We start from the raw sequence: 17,326 nt of genomic DNA, 5'->3' as shown, positions 1-17,326 counted from the left end.
ACATTCTCTAGCGGAATCATTTTGGTACTGTGATAGCCTTCATCTACATGATAGAGTTCCAGAAATGTGGACTACCACATGTGCACATACTTCTCACTCTGTCTACAAATTCTAAAATATACACAAAGGATGACATTGACAGAGCTGTAAGTGCAGAGCTACCATGCTTAAAAACAAATCCAAGGTTGTTTTAAATCGTCACAAACTGCATGCCACATGGTCTCTGCAGTGCACTCAATGCATAATCTCCGTGCATGAAAGAAGGTGTATGCAGTAAGGGATTTCCAAAAGAGTTCATAGATACAACAGAAGAGAATGGTAACAGCTACCCAATATATAAAAGAAGAGAAGGACCTACTGTTAAAGTAGGAAAGTATGACTTGGACAATAGATGGATTGCTTTATAATCCATGATTGTCGAAGAAATTCAATGCCCACATTAATGTGAAAGTGTATGCCTCCATAAAGAGTGTAAAGTACCTCTATAAAGAAGTTTATAAAGGTCATGATGTGGCATCCGTGCGATTACAGAGGGAAAGTACTGATGGTAGTTTGGTCTTTGATGAAATTCAAACTTTCTTAGATGGTACGTTAGTGCACCTGAAGCAATGTGCCGATGGAAGAAGTGGTGCAACTATAAGTTTGCCTACAGCCTGTTTTTCAAACACACAATACCCTGTAGAACAACTCCACGGTGACATTAACTTCAACACTGTTACAGCACAGCAACTCAAAGGCAGAGCAATACGGTCTAACAAAGTGTTAGATCATATTCCCGGAGAAGTGACTATTTACAAAGTGTGGATACTAGTAGCAAGCAATGAAACAAGTGAATATTTGGCATACCCTGAAGAATTTTTCAACAGCTTAAAAATCTGAAATCCAACAGAATGCCTCCTCACAAGCTAAAACTGAAAGGAGGTGCTGCAATCATGCTATTATGGAATCTTATGCCATCAAGGGGACTCTGCAACGGAACAAGATTGATAATTACATGTCTACAAAGACACATCGTAGAGGCTCGCATAATAGATGGATTGAACTTAGATGCTGTTCTCATACCGCGAAAAGGAAATACCACTTATTCCATCTGATACAAAAATGCCTTTCAAATTCAAAAGAAGACAGTTTCCTATACATTTAGCATTTTCAATGACCATCAACAAGTCACAGGGACAGACTTTTGAAAGAATATGCTTATACTTTCCGAAACCTGTATTCAATCACTGGCAACTATAGTTGGCCTCTCAAGAGTTAGATCAATGGACTAATTAAGTGTTGTATCTGAGAAGAAAGAAATTTTTAATTGTGTTTATAATGAAATTTATGAATAAAATGTGTTGATATTTAATTAATAACCTTTAAGATATGATGCTATGCCAGGTACAACTAATGTTTATATATTTCTTCTAGCTAGGTTCCCCGTGGTACTACAATATTATAAGGTTTCAACAACCTTTTTTGTTTCAGATAAATCTCCACAGACAGAGAGAGAGAGAGAGAGAGAGAGACAGAGAGAGAGAGAGAGAGAGAGAGAGAATTATTGTATTTCCCCACCTACAATTCATTGATTCTATTCATCCAGTATATTTTGTCTAAAATGTAAAACTAGACTGACTTTCATATACCTTTGTCCCACATGTTCAAGAATTGATCAGCAATAACAATTACAAACTAATGTAGCTTTCCTCTTCCCTCACCATCCATACAATGTTTCTATTATAACTGGAGATTATTCATGCAACTTTAAAAGTCATTTTTAAGAATATTATTCATAAAAGAACTGTGAAAGGTTTAAGCGGCTTTGCAAGTGCAAAGCTACTTTTTTAGTAAAGCCATGGGAATGAAAGAAGTCGAGTTGTGACAAATAAAGCAAAAACAATGCTGCATGTGGCCTCATATTATCACATAAGGGGCACTAAATTCCAGATCCTCACATCTCAAGGTGGTGTCAACAAAAATATCCATGAGTAAGCACTGGAGAATACCCTTGTAAAAATCTTGATTAATGGCTACAATCTTTTGCATAAACAAAAAAAAAAATTTAAAAAGAAAAAAAAGAAAGTGCAATCAGCAAGGATTTCATTTTCAACTTCTCAGAATGAAGGGTTTTTTTTTTTTTTTTTTAGGGAGAAACTGAAGAATGTGCCTAATAGTGACAAAAACAAGCAAGAGGAAAGCATGCCACACATACCATGATAAAAATAAAAGCATAAAAACTTTTTACTATTATTAGCCATATGGTGCAAGGAAGCCTGAGGCTTATGCTACACCAACCACTGCATTTCCAAAGGGGGCTGCAAATATGCAACCTTTATCGAACTTTAAAAAACCTTTCATCCCTTCCACACATCACATTTGCATTATATTTCACTTTACACTTTTGTAAATTTGTATTTATTTTAATTTACATGATTAACTTTATTTTTACACTGCGTAGGGGCTATCTTGTCTATTAATATTTTGATAAAGGCCGCATATTTGCTTCCTTCCTTTTCTAATACTATAGACAAGTTTGGAAACGCAGTGCCTGGTACATGGTCAGGAGTAGTCCCCTGATGAATTTCTTGACTATTTATCATTTTTTCATCTACTATATTCAGATTTTGCATAGTTGCCATCCCCTGATTCAACCTCTTGCTAAAATTGCCCTCCTATATCTGAATATAGTGTTATGTATTTATTTATTTGTTTACTTATTATTATTATTTTTTGCTTCCTCAGTCCCAGTTCATTTTTGTACTAGATTTTTCAAATTCTTTCACCTGTTTAACCACTACTTCACTTCCATTTTCAACTATCCCCTTAAACTTCTCTTAGTTCAGGCACTTTGTGTATTTTTCATTTCCATTTTCCCAGACTATTTATCTATTTTACAAACCACACAATATTTAATTTTATATGTATATATCTCCAAAGCTCGAACGGACCTTTCCACAGCATGCGAAACATGCTCCGCAGGGTTCGTGTCAGATAAACGGGGAGGCCATTACATGGTGGTAAAATCTGTGCAATGCTCTTCGAACCATGTTCTAGACACCATGGCTCTGTGGGGGAGGCGCATTGTCCCCCTGGAAGAGTCCATTGCCCTGTGGGTGCACGATGACCATGAAGGGATGCAGATAGTCTGCAAGGATGGACACATAACCTGGACCGTTCAGAGATGCATCTAGACTTCCAGGAGGTTCCAACGTGGGCCAGTTGAACACGCCCCAGACCATTATCGACCATCCACCTGCCTGAACAGTTCCTTGTTGACATGACGAGTGCATAGCTTCGTGCGGTTTCAGCAAGATATGCGCCCTCTCGTCCGCTCGAAATAACTTTTAATGGGATTCATCGGACCAGGAGACACTTCTCCAATCATCCAAGGTCCAGTGCCGATGTTCTTTTGCTCGGATGAGGCATAGAGTCCTGTGTTGTGGTATTAGCAATTGGACTTTGGTGAGTTGGTGGCTCCTATAATCTATTGCAGTTAATGATCCTGATGGTCTTGGTGGAGACGTTTCTGGCACCTCCCTTGTTGAAGTCGGCAGTGATTTGTACCACTGTCACTCTCCAGTTAGCTGAAACAATGCGAGAGAGATGTCGACGGCCACGTTCATCCACCACCTTCTCCGCCCACAGCGCTGTCCACGATGAGATGTTATTCTGGAAATGGCATATTCTCAACACACACACACACACACACACACACACACACACACACACACACACACACACACACACACACACACACACACACACACACACACACACACACACACACACACACACACCACTGTACTGCCACTTTATTAGGTATACCTACCTAATAGCGTGTTGAGCCTCCTTTGGCCTTCAAAACAGCCTGAATTCGTCTAGGCATGGATTGAAGATGCTGAAAACATTGTGCAGGAATGGAGTACCATGCAGAAATGAGTGTATCACACAGTTCCTTGAGATTCAACGGAGGTGTAGCGAACAGCCCTTTCCAGCTCATCCCAAAGATGTTCAATAGGATTTGAGATCTGTGGACTGAGCGGGCCACTGCAGCAAAGAAGTCATTGTCATGTTCCTAGAACCATTCCATAGTGATTCGGGCTTTGTGCACCAGCACATTATCCTGCTGGAAGTAACCATCTGACTGATGATAAACTGTCAACATGAACGGATGCACTTGGTCAGCAATCATGTTTAGGTACAATGTGACATTCAGATGTGAATCTATGGGTATCAATGGACCCAACGTGTGCCAAGAAAACATTCCCTACACCATAACACTGCCCCACCATCTTGCACAGTAGTCATGATGGGTCCATGAATTCATGTTGTTTTTGCCAAATTCTGAGCCTTCCATCAACATGATGCACCAGGAACTTTGACTCAACAGACCAAGCAACTGTTTTCCAATCCTCAATAGTCCAATGCTGGTGTAGCTGTGCCCACAGGAGATGTGCTCTCTTGTTCTTCATTGATAACAAAGGTACACGATGTGGCCGTTGCAGCCCATTTGCAACAAAGTGCGACTAGTAGTCCATTGCAATATTTTGTTCTGCATGCCAAGGTTGTATTCTGACATGTGCGACGATGTGGCCGATCTGTTTGCTTGCACAACTCTAACCATCCTCCTCTGACCTTTCTCATCAACATGCAATTTTCTTCACAGGTGTGCCGCTGAGAGGATGTTTTCTGTTCGTTGCACCATTATCGATACACCCTTGAAACTGTGGTGTGTGTGAAAAGTTCAGGAGAACTGACGTTTCTGTGATGCTCTGTCCAGCACATCTTGCACCTACTACCATGCCATGTTCAATGTCCGTTAGATCACTCCTTTTCCCCATTCTTGCTAAGGTTTGTATGTTTAACTGATACTAGAAAGGTTGTTCTGCTGCATTTATATCCACAACTGTGATCACATGACTTGCAACGTTGTGGTACAGACCATTTATGTACACAGCAGGGGTGTACCTAATAAAGTGGCAGCACAGTGAATAATACGTAAGAATAGATAAGACTGATAAAGTTTGCATAGATGGAGATGAAAATTACACAAAGTGCCAAGGACTAGAAGGGTAAGGATAGTAGAAAAAAGAAGCCAATTTGGAGGTGAAGGAACTGTAAAGTAAAATTATTAATACCAATCGATTAAACAAAATAAAGGTGGTAAAGCTGTCATTTTACAGTATGGACAAGGTAGTCCCAACAGAGTCAATGAAATGAAAATTATTAAGGTAAAAATGAGGATAGGGTTAAAAAATATATAATTAAGTAAGTGTTTTAAGAGTGGGAAAAAAGTTTTGAAATATATGTCGATTTTTGAGTAAATATGGAAAAATATTTTAGTGTTGGAATTATGTGGAGATTAGAAGAATTAAAATAATTCAGTGTTGGACTATTAGAAGAATTAAAATAAATAGTAACAAGCACATGGTATAGGGAGAGGTATTAAATTGAAGATAGTAGTAGTAGTAGTGGCATGTGATGCAAGAAAGCAAATGTATGAGCTTATGCAGCATCAGCCAAAAAAAAAAAAAAAAAAAAAATCACACCATTCCCTCCAAATGCCTGTCCAGTTCCTCCTTAAATTGATTCAACCTATCAACTTCCACAATGACAGATGGAAGTTTGTTCCAGCAATTACCCACCCGCTGGCTAAAGGCAAATTTCCGCACATCTATTCTACATTGGTCCTTTCTTAATTTGAATTTATGCCCCCTTAGGTTCGTAATCTGAACAAGTGGAAGGATCCCATCAGAATTCAGCGTGCTCAACCCATTCAAGGCCTTATATAACTCAATCAGATCACTGCGCAGGTGCCTAGTCTCCAGCCACTGCAATTTGCAGAACTTAAGCCTCTCTTGATAAGAGGATCCCTTCATTCCCCTCACTAATCTTGTTGCCCTTCTCTGTACACACTCAAGTAAATCTACATCCTTCCTAAAATGGGGCCTCCAGACCTGTACGCAGTACTCAAGGCGTGGCCTGCCCATTGCCTTACACAGAGGGATAATCACCTCCTTCTCCCTGCCAGCAAAATTCCTATATATCATTGACAAAACCCCATGACCTGCCCTGACAGCCTGTTTGCATTGCTCAGAAAACTTCATATCTGCCTGCACAATTACTCCCAGGTCTTTTTCATTTTCTACCACCTTAAGTGTAGTACCACATAGTTGGTACGTTTCTCTGGAGTTACTTCTACCCATATGCAGCACTTTGCATTTGTGAAGGTTAAACTTCAGTTGCCACTTCTTAGCCCATCTGCCCAAATTATCTAGATCCTGTTGCAGTAGCACACTGCCATTACTGTCATTAACAACCCTGCCAACCTTTTTATCATCTGCAAACTTCGACACTAAGCCTGATATACCTTCATCAATATCATTGATAAATATACAAAACAACAGTGGACCCAACACCGAACCCTGTGGGACTCCACTAATAACATTAGTCCAAGAAGAGCAGCACCCATTGATTACCACCCTCTGTCTTCTCCCACTTAACCATCATTTTATCCATTGTAGCAACTTACCCTTAATACCATTCTGCTCCAATTTGTACAATAGTCTTCCATGCGCAACAGTGTCAAAAGCTTTCCTGAAATCAAAATATATGATATCAAAATTATGTTTTGCATCCAGTTCCTCTGTAACCACATCATAATATCCTATCAAATTTGTCAAACAAGACTTTCCCTTAACAAACCCATGCTGTGTCTGAATTATTGCTGCAGTCTTGTCTAGATAATCCTGCAATGCATCTTTAACCAGTGACTCCATTATTTTACCCAGAACAGAAGTTAAACTAACTGGTCCGTAATTACTCGTGTCACCCTTCAATCCCCTTTGTGAATTGAGGATACATTTGCTCATCTCCAGTCCATGGGGACCTCCCCTGAGTCCAAGGATGCTCTCATAATTATGGCTAAGGGTTTGCTTAGTTGCTTTGCCGCCTCCTTTAATATAACTGGATAGATCCCATCCACCCCAGGTGCTTTTCTTACGTTTAACTTCAACAGTTTCTCTTCCACTTTGCTCTCAGTTATTACAAAATCATTAAGTATCCTGCTATAATTTGATAACCTTCTGCCATTTTCAAACCTTAATAATTCCTCACGTGTGAATGTAGAGGCAAAATACTCATTTCAGTTTGTTTGCTATCTGAGCAGGATCATCAACAGTCGAACCATCGATGTCAAGTGGACCAATCAGATTCATCCCCTTCCTTTTAGAGTTTATATAAATAAGAAATCCTTGCTGTTTTTCTTAGCATCTTTTGCCAAGGATTTCTCGTAATCTGCCTTTGCCTGTCGAACCTCCTTTGTGACCTGATTACAGATTAACTTATATCTGCCATAGGCTTCTGAGTCGCTTGATAATTTATATGCATCATATGCATTTTTCTTCTCTGTTACGAGTCTCATTAGTTCATTTGACAACCATTTAGGTCTAAACCTTGAACAATATTTCTTAATAGGTATGAAACTTTTAGTACCATCCACGATTAATTCCTTGAATGCTTTCCACTTAGAATTTACTGTTGGTAACATCGGAACATGTTGGTAATTAAAACTATAGGGAAGGGATAAAGGCGTAGTTAAATAAAGACGAAAATAGCGATAGAATGAGGATAGTTGGAATGTTCATATCTCCCTTGTGTTGCACTAATAGCTCTACGAATGGGTAGAAAGGTAGAATTAGAAAGTAGAAAGGAGAAAAGTATAGGAAAAAAAAAAAGTTTCCAACCACATTTCTACATTATAAATATACTCTCTCTTTTCTAACACTGCTCTTATGTATCTCTACGCTCTTATTATTTAAGAATTATACTTCTTAATTATAATTAAGAATTATTTATTTTAATTCTTCTAATCTACACATAATTCCAACACTAATAAAATATTTTTCCATATTTACTGAAGAATCTACATACATTTCAAAACCTTTTTCCCACTTTGAAAACACTTAATTATATATTTTTTAACCCTATCCTTATTTTTACCTTAACAATTTTCATTTCATTGACACTACATTGGGACTACCTTGTCCATACTGTAAAAGAATGTGCTAAATTTTTTTCATTGTGCTTTTTGGCTTTACAGGCAACTCCTGTATAACACGGTACTTATATAACATGGTTTCGCTCTAACATGGTATTTTTGAGCTTTTGTGCTGGGGAAAACCCTGCTATTATGTTAGATGCAATTTTCAATGTTTCCATTCCTTTTTGCGAATCCCTGCTGTTGACTCACTAGTCATTATCGCCTTTGTGATATTTTTCCAAAGCACATTTCTGGAGACCACCATAAAACAATTTGCAGTTTCCAGTTTATTGGACTTTTCTGTTAGCGTAATCAATTTTATTCAGGTAGTAAACTCGATCTTATTGTATTTGCGATTGTACTGATAGCTGGAATTCTGTGGGTTTTCACATTATTATGGTGAAATGTGTGTTCCCTTCCAAGAAATATTCAATCATATAAAAAACAAAAATAAATTTTCAGAAACTCTGTATTTTACTTGTGCGTATCGTGTTTGTTGCAACTTGTGCTTGCCGTGTTCTTTGTTATTAATTGCTTATCATTTTTACTGTTTTAAATTTTACAACAAAAAAAAAAAAAAAAAAAAAGAAAGAAAAAAGTCAGTGAACAGAAATATCAATTATTTAGTATGTACATATATTACAGTATGTATTAATTAAGCTATGTACGTAAGCATAAATTTATTTTTATTTTGCTAACTGGAAAATATTCTTCCAATTTTCAGGCATCATTTAACTTTCTTAATTGGTAAGGTAATAAAACTAAATTTGTTCTTTATATCTTTAAAGGGGGGGGTCCACTATTTTGTTGGGAGATCCCTGGGTTGGGACTGTGCTATTGAACTTGTGCTTGTTTGAGACCATAAAAAATTGTGACTTCAAAGCGTGAAGTTTGTGACCTTTATAGAGAGCAGAAGGTACATGAAATCTAGATGCTGTAAAAGAGATTGTGCTTAGCAGCAATGAAGAGGAAGAAATTAAATGAACGCACATTATCAGTTAAGCACATTAAAGTTAGAAAATAATTTTGTTGTTAACAGGCCAGTCATCCAGCCTGTTAACAAAATTATTTTCTAACTATAATTATACTTATCCATTTATCACATAAATTACCTTTTGACCGTGTTAAACAGGCAGATGATATCAGAAACTGATAGCCGGGTTAATTGTAGGGGGACATATTGAAGGGGTTAGCCCTCGATAAAGTCCCTTTCAATGTGTCCTATTACCTATAATTGACTTGATATATATATTATTATTATGTTTATTAATTGTTTAATTTTTACTTTTACTTTGACTAATGATCATCCTTCACTAGGTTTGGCCTCGTGGACCAGTTATGGCTATTATAAGGTTAAGTAACTATCAGCTTATCCTATATGAAATATATCTTACCTATTGTACTAACTGTACTGAAACTATACAAAAAAAAAAAAAATATATATATATATATACAGGGTGCATTCACATTATTATGACCACCTATCTAGTATCCAAAATATGCACTTTTCGCAGCATGCACCGCAGCCAGCCGCCGTGGGAGGGACTCAATAAGTCCGCAGAAAGTTGCTACGAGTATCTGTGACCATGCAGACTACAGTGCACCTCGGAGTTCCTCTAGATTCCTTGGTAGAGGATCCATCCATCTGATGTGTCAATCAAGGTGGTCCTATAGATTTTCAATCGTGTTAAGATCCGAGAATTTGGTGGCCAAGGGAGTAAGCTTGAAGTCTTCATCATGCTCCTCAAACCACTCACGGACAATTCTGACGACATGGCATGGCGCACTGTCTTGATGATAGATACCATCGCCCCCCAGGGAACACTGTCAACATGTACGGGTGTACCTGATCGGCAACGATCAATAGGTAACCATTTGCATTCAGGGTGCCTTCCAGAGGTATCAGTGGACCCAAGCAATGCCATAAAAACATTCCCTTCAGACCATAACACCGCACCCACCAGCCTGCCTGCCTTCTGCCAACAATCCTGTTTGGGTGTCTGTTCTTGGAAGTTTCACAACTAATACGGCCCCTTCCATCCACTCTGTGGAGCAGAAACCGTGACTTGTCGGAGAAGGCCACCTGTTGCCACTCAGCTGGGGTCCAGTGTCGGTATTGCTGTGCAAACACTGCATTGTTTGTGATGAACCGCCATCAGCATGGGTGCTGTCACCAAGCATCTGCTCCGGAGCCCAATGTGCAACAGGGTTCGCTGCACTGTCATGTTGGAGACCTTTCTGGTGGCCCCACAGTTCATTTGGATGGCCAGTTGAGCAACAGTAGCGTGCCAATCAGTTCTGACCAACCGTTTCAGCCGACGTTCACCTCTGGGATCAATGGCACATGGGGCTCCACAATTGGTATGTTGGGTCATTAAAACTGTCCCATTCTTCCAGTCGTGATACACATTCACCGCTGCAGAACATAAGCATTTCACAAAGTCCACTGTTTCAGAAATGCTAGCACCCCTGGCCCGATAGCTGATGATCATGCCTTTTTCTAGGTCTGATAGATCGCATTCTTTGCCCATGACAGAGGTGGTTACATGTTCACAGATGCCGAACATCAAGCCTTATATGCTTGCAGTATATGAACGTGAAACGTGTGCTGTATGATTCACTAGGTATGTGTGATGTTGGCACTGGGGGGGGGGTCATAATATTGTGACTGGACGTGTGTGTGTGTGTACATGCATTTTAACATATTTTTTAAATGTTTGCATATAATAGGCAAAAATAAGTGCACATTTGAAATTTCACACTCTTAAGTCTTTTAAACAGGAAAATGAAAGAGACTAATAGATCCACATTCAATGTTTAAAGCTTTATTTCATTTTTAGCAGAATTAATTTTTTGTTTTTTAAAATAAAAGGTATAAAAATATTTTTAAATATTTAATTTTTTATATTAAAAAATATAAAGTTATATGCAATAAGAATGATAAAATATTGGTATCATCCAAGCAGAATTTCAAAAAAAAAAAAAAAAAAAAAAAACATTTTCAAAACATCAAAAAAGTTGTGCACCTGTCAGGTGCCCCACCATGTTTGCAACAAAATAGAGCACTACTGCCATTGAATTAAACAATCAGTATAAGCTTGAATACACTAATCCTTTCTTAAAGTACTATATGGGGATAAGGCCCATCTGCCAAAACTGACTGTTCATTACACTTTAAAGAGACACACACAATTGTCAAAGTTGTTAGAATAAGAAAAGTGCTATATTACAAAATAAAAACATTAAACGTTGTAATATTGTATTTTACTGCACATTTCAGCTTTAAATTTTGCCTTGAAAATTTGACTGAAGCTTATTCAGATGTCACAAATACCCTTTGCTGGATGCTTCAGATGACTCCTCTAATGATGTTTAACAAGCTATACAGATCGATAGAGGTGATGGTAAGAAAAATCCTGTCGCCCTAAGATTTCTGCTTTATCCTGAAAATATTTTAAATATCAGTTGATGAGGAAGCATCAATGAACAGTCTGATTCATTAATACTCCAAATCTGTTAAAGTGGAGTTAACTCTGAAAATCATAGTATCAAAAACTTTTGAAAAAAAAAAAAAACCTTGATGTCACTAAAGGAATGTGACATCTGAATAAATATTGGAAGTCTCGTAAAAACACACCAACATAGAGTATTTTCCAATTTTATGTGGTCAACCATGAACTGACTGTAGTTGTAAAAATGCACATTATCCTTATGCAAAAGAGAATCTTTGCTGTGAACAAAATGGCATAGTGTTTGGGTAAGGCACCACCTGCAGTTTCCCACATCTGCACCTGAACAAGATGGCAATGAAGAAAGTGTGCTGAATAATGCAAGAAAGCCAAGCTTGTACAGATTCATAAAATAAAAAATTTAATCACTTCATTTGTCCAAGCCATTTATTCAAATAATCAATTACTCTCTGGATGAATGTAAATTTCAGTATCTATCCTACAACCAACCTTTTTTTTTTTTTTAAATTTATGTTCCCTCATATGTGTGTGTGTATGTGTGTGTCTGTGCATGTGTGTGTCTGCACACACACACATGCACAGAAAAAGTAGAGATGACATTGATATTTAGTTCACTTATCCTTTTAAAGGCATTATGTACTTCAATTATGTCACCACAGGTAAAATGTGATAGCTTCTACTAAACAACAATACATAACTATGTGCTGAGAAATTCGTTAAATTATTTATTAATAGTATATGTGCAGATCTTATAGGAAGAACAACGACAATCCTGTATGAGGCAGCATTTTATTTTTATTTATAAAGTCGTTTGGTTAGATACCATCACCTAAATGGCAGTATAGTAGCTTTGATGCTGTAGCTTATTTGGAAAAGTCTGTCTGAATTAATGTTAATGATTGGAGGAACTTTATACAGGCTTTTTCAAACTGTACTGTGGTTAGGAAATCTCAAGAAAATGTGAAGATGATATATTAATATATTGTCTCCACATTTCCACCTCCCCAAATATGCACTCCCTGTAAACACATGCTTCCATAAACATAACTCACAGACCTGTATTTATTCCTGTATTGGAGCTTATATTGCAGTCTCATGGAAAAATAACATAATAATTTCAGATGATTTAAGTTTCCCAATATGATGAAAACTAAGATATAATAAAAACCTACCAATACAGTTATTGGGACTGAGATTGTCAGTAAGATAACTCCCACACTGTCTGGCAGCAGAAAACATACGTAATCTGTTTGCTGCAAGGTATACTGCTTTTACCCTGTCTTCTGGAATCTCCAACCTAAAAAAAAAGAATATAATAACACCAAATGTGACTTATTAATTCCGCTGTTAAATCACTTATTGAACTAATATAAGGTAATTCATATCTAGCATTAATACCTAATAAGATAATTCAATAAGAAATATAACGGATGAAAATTATGCATTTTAATTATGGTCGCACTTGGTTATAACGAGCATGGAAATAACAAGATCACGGCTGTAACGAGCAAAATGTCAATGATTTTAATTTACGCATATTCCCATACAATCACTCAGTGTTATAACGAGCATACTACATGGATATACTGTACAAATTTTGATAACTATTCAAACATTCTTAATTGCTCAGGTAGTCGAAAAAATCCAATTCTTGGAAGAGACAAAAATGAAAAGGACGGCTTAGCTTTTATAACCACCCTCATCAAATTACTGGAAAGTTTAAGACTGTCCTTTCGAGGACGGGGACTATACAATAGTGCATTGGCATTCCACTTGTAGCATTACCCTATTTACAGATTGTTTTGTATTCACAGAATCATAAATTTATTTTGGGACTTCTAAGAATTTTGTATGCAGATCACTTTACTGTCATTTTAAATAAAATCAGTTAAAAATGAACCTTTCCTTTGGAAACATGTCTACTAGCAAAAGAAAGTGTCTCCCGATTTGCGAAATTATTCATGAGTTAGAATATGGCGCAAAAAGTGTTGAAATCTGTGAAAAGTTTCTTTGCCCTCTTCAACGGTAATGACATCGTGGAAGAATAAACATGTTTACATATCGGCACTGGAAAAGAACATAACTGAAAAGAAAAAAAAGAAAAAAAAATTAGAAAGTGCGAGCTTACAAACGCCGATGAAGCATTGCTTCAATGGTTCACTGCCTAAAGAAATGCTGGATTTTCAATAAACAGTCTGATCTTGAAGGCTCAAGCAGAAAAATCTGCTAAACAATTTGGACACAATGATTTTGTATGTAACAACAGTTGGCTGGATCAATCTAAAAACCAAATACAAGCATATTAAATACAAATAATATGTAGATTATTTTTCTCTCTCTAATATTTCTTTTGTTTTTTAATCTATCTTTTTATCAAGTTATTAAAATTGAAAAGAAAAAAAAAAAAAAAAGGTAGATTTAACTCATCACAGGTATAGTGAGTAATGATTATAATGATGAAATTTTGTTGGTCCCTTGATGTTCGTTATAACCAAGTCAGACTGTAATTTAAAAATTGCCATAATTTTAGATAAATCAAGAAACAACTAAATTATGGATAAACTACACTTCGCTGCACGCATCCTACAATTATATTAATCTGTGATAACTAATTTATCATACATTACAAAAAATGTTTTGAAATATATGATTGCCCAATACTGTCCTCGAGTCTTGCATCACCAAAGGACATCATATCATTTAAAGAGTTTCACAAGGAATCTAGTTTATGATATTAAACAGATTACTTTTTAGTGTAAAATTAATATGAAACTAAGAGCTATTATGGCTCAATATATCCTGTTTTGTCAATACTTAAAAATACGTAAGAGTTTATCTCAATATTTCTTGATAAGATGACTTCTGCACCATACTCTCCAAGTAAAGCTGTCTTAAACTGTACAAATATACTGTACAAATTTTGATAACTATTCAAACATTCTTAATTACTCAGGTAGTCGAAAAAATCCAATTCTTGGAAGAGACAAAAATGAAAAGGACGGCTTAGCTTTTATAATAACCTTAGCTTATAATAACCTTTAAAATAATTTAAAGTGTTCACCACTCAGCACAAGAACAATCTGACACGCCGGGATCACAGCTGAAGGCCCAAACCCAACCCCAGTCCCATCAAATCCTCCACGAAACCTTGAGTGACTGAAGACATTATGTCAACTATATCGTGGTTTAAAAATAATTGCCGATAAAATTATATAGTGAAATAAAAGCTAAATATGAGATGCGACGATGAAAAATAATTTATGACAATTTCCTCCCTTAAGTGGACCAAGCTTTTCGACCTGTCTTGTTCACAGGTTGGAAAACATATTAGTTTTCCACCCTGTGAACATTGTCGATTATTTTTATTTTTAAACCATGATATATTTTGGCATAATGTCTTCAGTCACTCGAGGTTTCGTGGAGGATTTGATGGGACAAGTTATGTCGGGGCCTTCGACTGTGATCCCGGAGTGTCGGATCGTTCATGTACTAAGAGTGATGAACGCATTAAATTATTATGCATTTTTAAGTCGGTCTTACTTGGAGAATATAGTGCAGAAGTCATCATATAAATAAATATTCAGGTAAACCCTTACGTATTGTTAAGTATTGTAAAATTTAATTGAATAACTGCTTTATTGCAGAGTTTTACAATTTAGTTGCTCACTTTTGGGGCACTGGCAGTAATCTCAACAAACAAGTTATAAGCATGGAGAATAAAAAAATAAAATAAAAACTATTTTAGAAAACTACATGGTTTTACTGCAAGGTCCCCCCCCCCCAGTGGAAACTGCTGAATTTTGATGCATAAACAGAGTAGTTACTCCAGTCTCCTTCTCTCTTCCCCCCCCCCCCCCCCAATAGCTAGAATACAGCTCAAAACTTATCAAAATTCAACCAAATTTTATCTTACTTATCAAAATTCTAAATTAGCTGTCTTGTTTATATTTGAAATTATAAAGTTAAAGTTTATCCAGTTAAAATTAAAATGAAATACAGTACAGCATTGTACTTCAGAAAACTACAAGCTCATCCTTAGACATCTAAGTAGAGCTGGAATTAGGGTGGGGCGAGTGGAGTGCCAGCCCCGGGTGCAGTATTTTAAGGGCACATTCAACCTGTTACATATTTTAAAATTGCTTCATTTTTTTATTTAATTAAAGTTGGACCTGTGTTTAACGAACTTCTTTGAATTCCTTTTGGTAATTACATTTAAAAGTTTCTGTAAAATGAAGAAAATTTCCATATAATGAATGGATTACGAGAGACTTACCTTTATATGCTTTGTTTCCACTTCTGGCCTTTAGGCAATTAGAAAGCGTAAATTAAGGGTTAAAGGGATTACCATTCCACAATGTAAGCGGAACATAAAACATATGCAGCCACCTAATTCAACATACTGAGCAGTCATGCTAGTCAACTGCTTTCTATAGCCAGTCAAAAAATTAAGGTGTATTCCCGACACGGATAATAGCTTCTGGTTAACTTGTGTTTTTTGTTTAAAATAAAAATTTTGTTAAAAGAAATACTGCATTATCTCTGTACATGCTACTTATGATTCCAGAAATTTTTGTGATTTTATGAGAGTGAAAAAAATTATAAATTCGGGATTTATAATCAAGGAAAAAAATATCAGGGAGTAACAGTGTTTTACAAATTTCGAAAATAACAGAGAAACTCCAATTACAAACTTCTATAAAGTATGGTCAGTTTTGTGATGTCACACCTCTGAGCTTTTTGGTTTGTCTCCAAGTGCTAACCACTAGAGGACAAACAAAATTTTTCAAATATCTGTTGATATTTCAACAGATATTAAAATAATATACCTTCAATTAAAATAATACACCTTCATTGCATATTTTTAGTTTGTTATAATGTTAAAAGTACTATATTTTGCAATATTTTGTTTCTATGATTTTATACTAGAAATATAAACATAAAACTATCTGGTTTTCTAATTTTTTTGTAGTTATATATACTTTGTAATTTATATAGAAAAAAATTCTCCGTAGCTATAAACGAATATTTGTAATTTTCTTTTTCTTTGATATTTTTGTTTTGTTATATTCATTGTATTATTTAAATAGTAATTTTTATAAATTCATAAAGATTGCAGAGATGTAGCAAGGGAGGGTACACAGAGGGAATTTCCCTCGGGCGCTGAGCTTCAGGAGCGCAAACTGAAGGAATCATCTATAGCAATCAGGGGCAATAGGAAGACATGCTGCCCCTGGATGTCGATGACCCTAGCTACGCTACTGCATCTAAGCATCAATTCAACAGACTAGTGCAAAAGGAAAAGTTTTAAGGACAGCATACAACACAGCTTCGACTGATATCAACAAAACAGTAGGGAGGGTAATCATGCACCCCCAAGATCCCTTAATTCCCCAAAATTAGGTGCAGGCAACTGAAAAACTGAAGTTTCCTAAGGTAAGAATATCATCCGGCTAAAACAATTTCAACTATATGAAACATCAGAACAGAAATAAAACAGTCAGAAACAATATCAGCTATCTCACTCAAACAGCATAAAAAAAAATCTCACATTAGGATTACCCAAAAATTAATTCTACCCACGTGTATTATGTCCATAAATTGTATATGTTTCCTAGTCAGATCTGACCTGCTTTGCTGATAAAAAAAAAAAAAGTTTCCTTAATTTGCTATCCTCGCTTGAGACCAACTATGTTGATCACAGAGTAAAAAAGGCCAATGAAAGTTCCCCATACCTTTCATGGGATCCCAACCCTAGACCTTTTCCACTTAGCATGGGAGGACAGTGATTATAACTACTGTGCTACCTGCAAAAAATACTTCCAATAACATTATT

At 36.3% G+C, this 17,326-nt stretch overlaps 1 protein-coding gene across 1 annotated transcript in view; it reads right to left on the bottom strand.

Moving 5' to 3' along the window:
• The window catches only part of LOC150087900 (uncharacterized), a 216,144-nt gene that overhangs the window by 166,434 nt on the left and 32,384 nt on the right, over positions 1–17,326 (bottom strand). The window contains exon 3 of the mRNA XM_090369957.1: positions 12,666–12,790. Within this exon, the coding sequence (XP_090226083.1) occupies positions 12,666–12,790 (125 nt within the window). The remainder of the gene's footprint in view (positions 1–12,665; positions 12,791–17,326) is intronic.

The sequence above is a fragment of the Mastigoproctus giganteus genome, chromosome 3, assembly GCF_048544385.1.
Source record: "Mastigoproctus giganteus isolate SK-2022 chromosome 3, ASM4854438v1, whole genome shotgun sequence".
Taxonomy (NCBI): Eukaryota; Metazoa; Arthropoda; class Arachnida; order Uropygi; family Thelyphonidae; genus Mastigoproctus; species Mastigoproctus giganteus.
The sequence above is the reverse complement of the archived record's forward strand: the minus strand, read 5'-3'. Positions and strand labels throughout refer to the sequence as shown.